The sequence below is a fragment of the Triticum urartu genome, chromosome 1A (genome assembly GCF_056163025.1).
Source record: "Triticum urartu cultivar PI428250 chromosome 1A, HENAU_Tu73, whole genome shotgun sequence".
NCBI classification, from domain to species: Eukaryota; Viridiplantae; Streptophyta; class Magnoliopsida; order Poales; family Poaceae; genus Triticum; species Triticum urartu.
In genome coordinates this window covers 38170960-38182042 of record NC_141873.1, presented here as the reverse complement: position 1 = coordinate 38182042, position 11083 = coordinate 38170960, and the positions used below count along the sequence as shown (strand labels likewise).

At 44.2% G+C, this 11083-nt stretch overlaps 1 protein-coding gene across 1 annotated transcript; it reads left to right on the top strand.

Moving 5' to 3' along the window:
• The first annotated feature begins 3496 nt into the window (after window positions 1–3496).
• On the top strand, window positions 3497–6364 carry LOC147989528 (uncharacterized). Its single transcript, XM_087545688.1, has one exon. The coding sequence runs from the start codon at window positions 5460–5462 to the stop codon at window positions 6216–6218; it is 759 nt and encodes a 252-aa protein (XP_087401814.1). The 5' UTR covers window positions 3497–5459; the 3' UTR covers window positions 6219–6364.
• Window positions 6365–11083: the final 4719 nt, after the last annotated feature.

The window sequence follows — 11083 nt, the reverse complement described above, 5'->3', positions numbered from 1 at the left end:
GCAAGTCAGGCAGTAGATAGCTAATATGAACGGATCTTGCAATGGATTATGCCAGAGTGAACTATTTCATCTTTTTATTGTAATTCAAAAAGCATTGGAAATATGCATCATCGATGTGAAAAGCCATTGCTGGGTGACTCGCACAAGTCCTTTCTTTTTGAATGAGGAAAAGAGGCGCATAATCGATTCCGGATTGCCCGGTGCCGACTTCCTTTCTTAAGCCAATGCACGCGGGACAGCTGCTAGAGCTCGAGGGCTTTCCCTTTCCTACTCCGACGATGCATCAACAGCGGGTACTTGCCTGTTTACATTCTGTGCTCCTTGAGTCGCAACTCATCCCTGCCGTCCTCATGCGCCGCACTCGCCGTCTTCAGCGCCTACTCATTTATTGATAACAGAGGGGACCCCAGGCACATTGAATGGAATTTCATTGATGGAAGCTCAGGATTTGCTTCCAAATCTGCCACTTTAGGAGTTTTCTTTTCCGTAAGCCAATATCGGCCTAGAAGATCGCACAATCAGTGGGGTAACAAAGATCGAACCCTGGGCTGCCGTTCCAGTACAAGTTTTTACCGTTAGAATAGGAAAAGCCGGGTCAAGAGGGAAAAGGAACCGTGGCACTTCACGTAAAGAGAAGCTTTGTCTGAGCTGAGAAACGCTCTGGCTAAACACCTTCCTCCGAGCAAACGCAGACCTATTCATTCGCGTGGCTTAAGAAACAGGAAAAGCACGACCAATTGGGGTGGGGTAGGCACGGCAGCTTCTCTAAAGCACGGCAGCACTGAAGCACATTTATCGCGGGTTCACATATAATATTTGTAGGGTCACCAGACCTAACGAGTGGAGTCATGGTTCCGCTTGACCTGAAAGAATGGTTGAGAGCCCCTAGCCGAATGAAACAGATCGCGCATTCTTTTCCAACTGAAGGTGCACTTTTCGCTGTTAAAGTATCAATTCACCACTGGCCATATGAAAAACTTAACTATCTTGAGCTTGAGCTCGACAAAGACTATTTCTAGGAGATAGACGCTGTTTTGCCTCACTTTGATCCAGTTGGTTCCTGAACAGGAAGGGGGATAGGTAGGTGGAGGATGCAACGAAAGGTCTCACTGGCTGGCGCCAGGAGGAGATATTGAAGGAAGAAGTGGTGATTAGAGAAGAATGGCAATGGCGTAGATCATTCTTAATTCCATCTTTTCACCCTTCCGCACCCCCTATTTAGTAAGTGGAGATAAATACGAATTTATATCCGGTAAGCGCTAAGAAAGTAAGAGCGACCTAAACCCTATCATTTATTTTTTAGAGTAAGAAACACCGGTTTTGAAAGAATCAATGGTTTCGCAATCCATTTCCGCTTAGGTCAAGTTTCCTCAACATTATGGGTGAGGTGGAAGACCAGCAGCATCAAGCTCGGTGACAATCAGGTAACAAACAGCTCGCAGTCATGTCTCTAAGCAGGGATCACCTTCTAGTATTATGAATATGGTACCTACCCCTATTTAATGCTGTCTACAGAGAGATCGGAGAAAGCTAGCACTAGAGCTGGTAGAAGAAAAGACTGGACTGCCGGGACTTGATTTCTCTCTCCATGTTTATCTATGTCAATTCGATAGCGCTTAGTACTGGATTAGAGGAAAAGGGGCTGCTGAGGCTGGTGGATAAGATCAAGCCTTGCCTTTTCCCTTTTTAAAGTGGGCATCCTCTTTTCTTTGGAAAGTAACTAGACAAGACCTGGCGAAAAAGAAGGGTTGGTTCGGTGAAGTTCGCTATTATAATTGTTCAGGCGAGAAAGTCTTTCGAAATCAAGTTATAGGAGTAGCTTACCAGCGCCCTCTTCTTCACTGCCTGTGTCAGACCCGCGTAAATGATCTGATGAGGGTGTGTTGAAAAACACTGTTAATAAGATAGTCCTATTCGTCTAATTCTTTCTTATTTTGGTTTTCGTATCACTGCTTCCGTTTTCTTTCAAGTCCTAGGCTTCGCCCTTTGTTTGGCTTCGATTCCGGAAGTACCCATTGTTTCAACAAACCCACCTTGTTTGTTTTTAGCAAGGGATGCTGAGTCAAGTTAGGTGTCCTACGCTAGGCGCAATCCTCGTTTCAGTACTACACTAGTGGTATGACCTTCGAAAGGCGGAGAAAGTGGGGTTCAGGGCTTTAGGGCATACAATGGGTTATGGGGTCCATGGTACACGGATGCGCTAACCAGCGAGAAAACGCCTAGCGCTTAACTCGTCCGGTGCGGGTCTATTTCTCCCTTCGGGTCCTGTACACCTGTAAAAAGGAAAGGAGATAAGTTGTTTCTCTTTAGAAAGCTAAGTAAGGCTAAAGCTCTGTTTCCATTCCTGTTTATAAAAAAGAATGCTAGCACGACTTTCAAATAACCAGAAAGGAGTGTAGGATTGATTCCTCACATGATACGCATTTCCATCTAATCTAGTTGGGATTTAGGTTCCTGCTAGGCGAGATATTTATTTAAAGACAGCTGGAGGTACGAATTACCCGATTGTGAACGCTTCTTACTCGCAGGAATAATCCCATTGTGTCCACGTATCCACACGATTGGTTTCTGAACCAGAAGTTCATTCATTTTTGATCGAGAAACATGGCGCAGGTGTCAGATTGGAGTGATTATTGAGACGTGGTATGAGCGAACAGAATGATTGGGGTTTGGGGTAGTAACACCAAAAGAAGCGTTAGTTGTTGTCTCGGATTGAGAAGCAGTGGCATCTTTAGCGGTCAATGCCCACGAAGGAAGGTCTTTTCTCACTCATTATTTAGATTAGTTAGCCGTGTGCACCTCTTCTTTTTTCCTTTCAGAATAGAAGATGGGGTTGTACCTGTCATCTCTTGATACCAGTATTCTAGCTTATGGTTCCTTTGTCGGTTTCCCCTGACCATACATATCTACTTCGGCGTGTAAAGAAGCTGCTCCGCTGATTACCCACCAACAGATGCTTTTGGCGCTCCTACCTTTTCCCTGGGATGAGTCTCCAAAGCGGGTCACTAATAGCTTCGGTGTGCAGGAAACTATGGCCACACCCTTTCCTACTCTAAAGCCGCTGCCCTTACTAAATAGTGAAGCCGTGCATACGTTTCCTCACTCAATCCGTCTGGTAGCAGAAGCCCTTTACCTAGGGTAGGGCTTCACGAGGTTTAAGTTTAAGATTATTGATAGAATCAACGAATCTCACTTCTAATGGGCTTTACTACACTACCAGAGGAGTACAAGTTTGAAACGGGCAGCAGCTGCACACTACCTATGCAATAAATCAAGACGAAAGCAGGGCGCTTAGGACACTGGATTGGAAACTTAGACTGCCTTCCCTCTTTACTCGCTTGTTCCACTTGGTATTCACAATCAAAGGTCTCCCCAACCATTATAACAAGAACCAACCGTTGGATAGGGCCACCGCTCGATGGGTTGGATCCTGCTCACCACGCGGAAAACAACCATACAATTTAGTAATTCCGGGGCTTACTATTCAAGGGCAAATCAAGTAGAATTGTGTATATAGATGAAAAAGGAGAATGGCGAAGAAAGTCAATTTGTCCAAAGCACGGTGCCGACCTCCTTCTTTTATACTATACGAACGAGAATTCTCATTTCTTGTGAATGGGCCCAATTTCCCTTTTGTTACTGGTCGGGACGACCTAAATCCTATATCGGTTTCTCAAGTGCCAAATAGAATAGTTCTTTTCCAAGTTTGGGTAGGATTCCCGACACCAATCACATCTGTAAGTAGCAAAGATTTAAACAAATAATGAGAGGCCTTTATCTAATTAAGTTGAATAATACACAGATTGTAATAAAGGAGCATGCTAACTGTCACAGATAGCGTGGAGATAAACAGCACGTACCGACCAAGTGTCGCGGTAGGTTGGCTGGTGCAGGCAGGTTTGATAACTCAGTAAGAGAGTATGACCACTTTGGGAAATCCCCTAGCTTTCGTCCCTCACTGTCTACAGCGTAGCCGTCATGGAACCCCAGTGTCTTCGTCAAGCATTCCACTCTAGTTTTCGCTACCAGTGTTTCAACAACACACAATACCGCCGGCCCCCATGCCACACATGTCAAATTATAGAATAGATCTCGAGTAGAGACAAGAAGACAGCACGCTAAAGCGATCGAAATGGTTGTACATGACTAGTCGTCTCCTGCGGCTCGCGATAACATGAATATCTCTCATTCTCTTCCATTCTTAGGCCTTCCTAAAATAAGACAAATATAAAGCAATCGAGCCAAAGAGAAAATCATGAAGCATCTAAGGTTTCCTTATCTTTTTACAATCTAGCTCCTCCGGATACGATCATGCTTAATGTTACTGGCGCATGTTAATGTCTTAATCTCATAATAGACGAAAGAACGATAGGGAGTTGGTATCAAATCCATACCGATGATGAATGCATTCCATTCCATCGGTTAAGTTGGTATCCTCAGGAAAAAACAAAGCAGCGGAGTACCCATTTTTACATGAGAAAGAAAATGAGCTGATTTGAAGCTCTGCTCTTGTTATGTTGAACAAACGCCCTGCGGGGCACGCCCTCCGGGGGTTTACGCCAGGAATTCCGTAGAAGAGAGTCTTGGTAAGAAATAAATAAAAAAGGTACAGTCTACCGCAAGTAAAAAACCCATAGCTTCTATCGCTGACGGGGCCTTTCAGGCTATCTAAAATACCACCATCGTAAAGGAGGATTCGAAGAAGACGGCATGACCGGGAGAGAGACGCAAGGATGGGACTGGAACGATTGAGAAGCACTCATTTATCACGGATGAATAAAAATATGCGTATAGTAAAGACATACGCCCCATATCTGCGGATGATAGGCTCTAATTGCATGTGACCAGTACGGGAACCGAGTTCATGTCTTTCCGGGAGTAGAGCTTGCGTTAAACTTGCTTCAATGGCGATGAAAATAGCTCAGTTGGTAGACGATGTCATGTGACAGCTTGTTTTCTCGTTGAAGCATTCTTAGACTGATAGCTAGGGAAGTCCCATTTTGCAAGGGCTCGCGGAGTAGCCACAGATAGAAATTATCAAGTACCAACCAAATAGTTCTTCCAAGGCTAAAGGCAGGCTGACCCGCTAATTATGTCGTAGGTAGGGATCTCGTTTGAATAAAATCGTATAACAATGAAGCGAGAAAACGTATGCGCCCGCAAACGGCTTTCGAGGCGATCCTGACCAGCAAACGAACTCAAATTCAAGCGACCCTCAAAGCGAGGGGAAGACCCCCATTCTTTTTGTCGAAATCTTACTGTACTTAAAAAGAACAATGTTGTTACTTCTTCAAATCTCTATTGTGTAGGTGTTCAGTCCCAGGTAGGAATAAGTAAAGGCTGTTTCTTGTTAGTCTGTCTCTTTCTCTTTAATAGCAGGTTCTTGGGTAAAAAACCCAGTCACTTTAGAAAGTCCCCCTTTTTTTAGGGAGCAGAGCTGAAAAAGATGGGAAATTCCAATGATTCTTCGTTCATTATTTCCAAGTGTCATTCTTTTGTTCATTGCTATACCATCGTTTGGTCTTGCGTTGCCAGTACTAATAATGGCATTAGTTGTCTTATTCGGAGTTCAAGGAATAGCCTTTCATCTTGGGAATGAGAATGTCGCGGATCTCAATGTTCTCGTCATGACCAATGCTCCTAACGAGGGTGACTTTCCCATAGACCAACCTCCCGTTGGCGGACTACCAGACCTCCAGCAGGAAATGTCGCACGCCGCCCATCCCGAAGCCATGATTTCGGAGTTGACTTCCAAGGTTGAAAGAATATTTAACGAAGTAGGCACTCCTCTTCCTTTAGAGGAGGGTGAGTCTGCGCGATCGTTCACTGAAAGTCTTATATTGTGGAATAGTGAGGGAGGAGATACTCTTCAACAAATCTTCTCTGATTATACGGAAGCCGGAGATGGAAGCGAATTCGTCGCAACAGCCACCAATCTGGCGAAGCGGTTTCGCCGCGCCGAGCTCGGTGAACCAGATTCTCCCGACCCCGATGCGCCTGCGGAAGAGCAGGAGGCTCATTCCACGGGATCCCCTGAAAGCACAAAAGCAAATGATGGGGCGAACGAGGCAGGCCCGTCTTCTTCGAGGAAGCGTAAAAGGTGGGATGATGATTCAGGGTCCGAAGATGACGATTCGGGGGGACCCGGGGAATCTCCAGATCCAGTGGAAATCGTTTACGAAGGGGATGCACAAGGGTACAACTGGGAGGGGGATTAGGTTGGCCGCCAACTTCGCCTGCCTTTCTATCTGAGTTCTTCCCTCTTGATGCTTTCGAACGACTCCTAAATTTCACAAAATCCTTTTTTTTCTTTCTTATTTGAAATCCAAATCGAAATGCCTCAACTTGATAAATTAACTTATTTCTCACAATTCTTCTGGTTATGTCTTCTCCTCTTTACTTTTTATATTCTCTTATTTAATAATAATAATGGAATACTTGGAATTAGTAGAATTCTCAAACTACGGAACCAACTGCTTTCGCACCGGGGGGGCGAGATCCGGAGCAAGGACCCTAAGAATCTGGAAGATATCTCGAGAAAAGGTTTTAGCACCGGTCTCTCATATATGTACTCCAGTTTATCCGAAGTATCCCAATGGTGTAAGACCGTCGACTATTTGGGAAAAAGGAGGAAAATCACTCTGATCTCTGATTTCGGAGAAATAAGTGGCTCACGAGGAATGGAGAGACAGATTCTCTATTTGATCTCGAAGTCCTCATATAACACTTCTTCCAGTCGGATCACTTGTTGGAAAAACATAATGCTCACACATGTTCCACACGGGCAAGGAAGCATAATATCATGAAAGCCGTCTGATAATCTTTCTATAGGTTCCCCGAAGAGAATGGTCTCATCACAAAAACACTTTCTATATGTTCTGTTATTTCGAGATTCGAAGAAGCAAGCAAGTTTTTCATATAGTTGTTTTTGTGTAGTGATCTCTGTTCATGGAGATCACGAGGCCACTGATACCCGAAGTGGTTAGGTGGGATAGAAGAGAGGGAAAGCGGGCTTCTATCACATAGTTTCTCTTTCAGGGTACATAGGACGGCCCTCTCGTCATTACCTTTTGTGCTTACCCGTAGCTAGCTGTGCCTGAAGTCATGGATGATGCTATTCCCACTGAGAGATGTGCTGCAAAATGGAAGCTGTGTTAGTCCTCGGCTAAAATCATCTTCCTTTATTAAAGACCATATATATCCATATGTAGATAGAAGAGGGGATATAGTCGTTCAAAGCTAAGGTGAGTCTGTTCCAGCTAATTCCTCAGATTCCACTTTCCTGTCTGTCCATGTAAAAAGGAGTCCAGCCCACAAGGAGAGGGAATCCACAATAATATCTGTTTTAGATGCTTTCTACTATGTTTCAAGTGATCAAAGAATAGTATCTTTAGACAGAACTGAAATAGCAGATGCAGATTCGAATGTTAAGGTTATTAAAGCTTAAAAGAAAAAGCAGTCATAGGTTAGGTGACTAAGAAAAGAATGTGGAAAGGGTCACGGATAGGATTGGTATATTAGTTTCAGCTATAACAGAGATTTCTCAGCATGTTTCTATCTGGTTGGTATCCGCTGGTACCATTCATTGTGAGTGCTTTTAGGGGTTGCTCAACTCTCGGCTATTTTCACCATCTAAATGATTGCATCTTCCCGTTCTCACAATTTCTCAAAGGTTATTGTATTGATACTATGGAATTTAGAGTGAAAAAACAATAGGGTTCAATTCGATTCATTTTGGAAACTCTAGCGGGGCCATCCCAAATTCCTCTCAGCTGTCATAATTGAATAAAAGGGATCGTATAGCTTTCCAATCCAGCAACATACATCTATCACCTAGGCATAACTGCCAACATCAGTATGCAGAAAGAATCTGTTTAGAACGGTTTAGAGTCGGAACCAAGGCAAGATATCCAGGATTCCGTGTCCCTCCAACTCCATCCATTGGGCGGCGTCTTTTCATCCGGAGAAGCTGTCGAAGCGATAGCCATGTCTGATCCCCGTATCTGTGAAAGAGCAAGGTCTTCCTAGTGGAGTCTAGAAAAAGAGCCGGGTATTCTGAGTGGAGTCTGGAATGAGACCTGCTGCCTCTGGCTTGACCATTAGCTGCTCTATCTGTTATTGGCATGGCATTCCTGAACCCATAGAAAAAGAAGGATTAGGAGACGTCCATCGAAATAGACTAGGAGGCCTCTCACTAGCGCTATATAAGCTGCCGGATTCCCTTTCACTTAAAGCCATTCCAACAATCTATTCGTCGTAAGCCCTTCTAGCAGGAGCAGGGGCTGGAGCAGGAGACAGATCAAGCAGGAATGGTGAGTCACTCACAAAAGGTATTCACACCGAGCCTGACCCACCAACCTATGCACAATCTGATACCCCTCCTCTCGAAACGGAAGAACCAAGGGAAGCTTAGACCAAGCCATTGATCTATTCGAATTGGAGAGCCTGGAATGGTGTTACCAATAGCCCAGCCCCATCTTCATCCGCATCTTCATCTTAGGAATGCCTTTACCCATCCACCTAGGAACACAGAAAGCTACCATTTCTTGTTGCATCATTCTGGAATCCGTGGGTCAAGCTCACTTTCCGGGAATGCTATCGCTATCCTTTGAAACTAGTTCTCTCATTCTTCTGTTTCATACAGCCTAAGATTGGAAATCGAAATCCCCAAACAGACAGACGAGCTTCCCAGACCCCGATATGGAGATGGCGACTCAAGTCTTGCATGCCGGAAGGAGTGATTCTAGTCTAGGAGATCTATCAAACCCAAGTCTTTCTTTTACGAGCCTCGATCAATAATCAGTGTTGCACGCACCCATACCAAAACAAGAAACGGTACACTTTCCCTATCCCCATTCCCGTACCCTTTCCATCTACTGGCCAAGGTTTCCATTCTTTCTACTGGCCATGGCCAAGGAAAGGAATAGCCAACACCCATAAATTCTATGCAAACACTTCTCATCACCTTTTCCGCACCCAACCTGGTCTCGTGAGTCCAGGCCTAAGGATGGATACCTCTGCCTCGAGCTGACTTGACTATGTTCGATTCTATTGGATTCCATTCTCATCTCTGCGAGGAAGGATCCATAAAGCCAGCTAGGCCTCTTCTTATCGAAGGATCTATTACAGCCTATTCAAGCGAGAAACCTTTTGAGTAATGACTAGGTTATAGATCTGTATGGGATCCGCTAGGCACAGCCCGCGGTAGATCCCTTAGCGCAAAAGTAGGCAACCCTATGGCACCAAGTGGGTCAATCAAGTGATCAAGTATGATTCATCTCTAAGCGAGCGTAGAATATACAAAGCTTTCCATCTCCACCAACGGCAGATTTCTATCTTGCCATTTCAATTTGGCTCTATGAGAAGCTTGTATCCCTCGCTGTGACTACTATTCTTGTGTACAAACCTATGGTGGATAAACCTCTATGGTGCATGCATATCTGTTTCGCCTAACTTGTCTTAGTCATTCCCACATTGAATCGAATAAAATAGGACCAAAAGACGGAGGTTTCTGAACTTTTTTATGCTGTATGCCTAAGTTTCCAAACCCGTCTTGAAGGTTACTTTACCAGAGAAGTAGGTCCTATTGACCAAGAAGCGGAAAAAGCATAGTCGGTACTTCTTAATGCGGTACGTAAGCTGGTTATCCTGACTAACAATCATGCCTTGCTTGGATTTAGGGATTAGGAATTCTTATTGGGAAAGAGATTGGATTGGCATTCAAGTAGGAGTAGATCCTATTGGTCCAAAGTAGGCATTCTTGTATCAATTAAAGTAGCTATCTTCATGAAATAAGCGCTAAGATTCTAGTTCAAAGATAGGAGCATTAAGCTCTAAATCCAGTCAGTCCAGCTGGAAGTTTCACTAACTACTTAGGGAACTAGGGACCAGACCAGAGTTATGATTGGTGTATTCCATTCCTACCGTAATTGAGACTTGCCCTCGCTCGCGGGTGATTCCTTATAGCTTGATCCATGTGATGGCTGTTCTCTGCAATGAACCACAACATGTCCATGGACTTCACAGAGAATTGAGTGAATGCACTAAAAACCAAGAAATGACATAGCGAGAACTGAGCAGCTCGAAAAGCTCGGACTTCGTATACAGAAAGTAGAACTAAAAGCAGATGAGTAGAGATTGAATCGAGCATAGAAATAAGAGAGTTTTTCTTTGCTTAGCACTGTTCGGTTCGTCTTTCTTTACAAGTCAATCTATGCATAATTCTATTTCTTGCAGCGCTGAATCCGCTTTTGAAATACAGATCAGGGGGCGGTATTCTTATTCCTTGGCTCGCCACTTATGAAACAAAACTAGATATTTCTTATTATTTTCTTAGGAGCTGAGCTCCGCATGCTGTTCGATTAAGATGCGACAAAACCTTATCCATTAGTCTTGGCGATGCCAGGGATGGAGGGAGTCATCAGTCGCACAAGCTTATTGCTAAAGCCAAGACATGACATAATAGCTTCTAAGTAATGCCATTGTACCCGCTTTCATCATGCCCAACTCAAAAACCATTTCTCCCATACTTCTTCTTTTCTTGTTCCTTCGTATGAATAACAGGAATCCCGGTTCGGATGGTTGACCAACATTATGATTGTGTATGAACTAGGGCTTTGGCTCAACACCTGCTGTCTTTCTTGCCCATCCTTTTGTGGTATCGAAGCTGTTCATTGAGATCCATAGGTTCACGTTACAACCCACCAATAGTCGATTCCAGAGCGGAAGGCGAAAAAGATAGGACGGGGACCCTTCGGAAGAAGGTATATGCCCGTAGTATCTAGAAAATATTCATGGTTGCAAGAGCGAGGTTAGTCATCCTCACCATCACCATCAAATACCGGTACTCGCTTTTTCTACAAGCTTGATTTACGAACTCGACCTTTCGCAGGAAGGAAGTTCCGTATACCATCAACGGAGTCAAACCGCTAGAGGGTCACATATATCTAAATACTAGTTCCGATCATACCAGTACTTACTTCCGTGGAGATACGAGAAAGGGGGAGAAGATGCGATTATGTATCATAAATACTAAGGCCAGACAGACTAAAAGGGGCTTTTGGATACGAAGAAGGTTTTCACG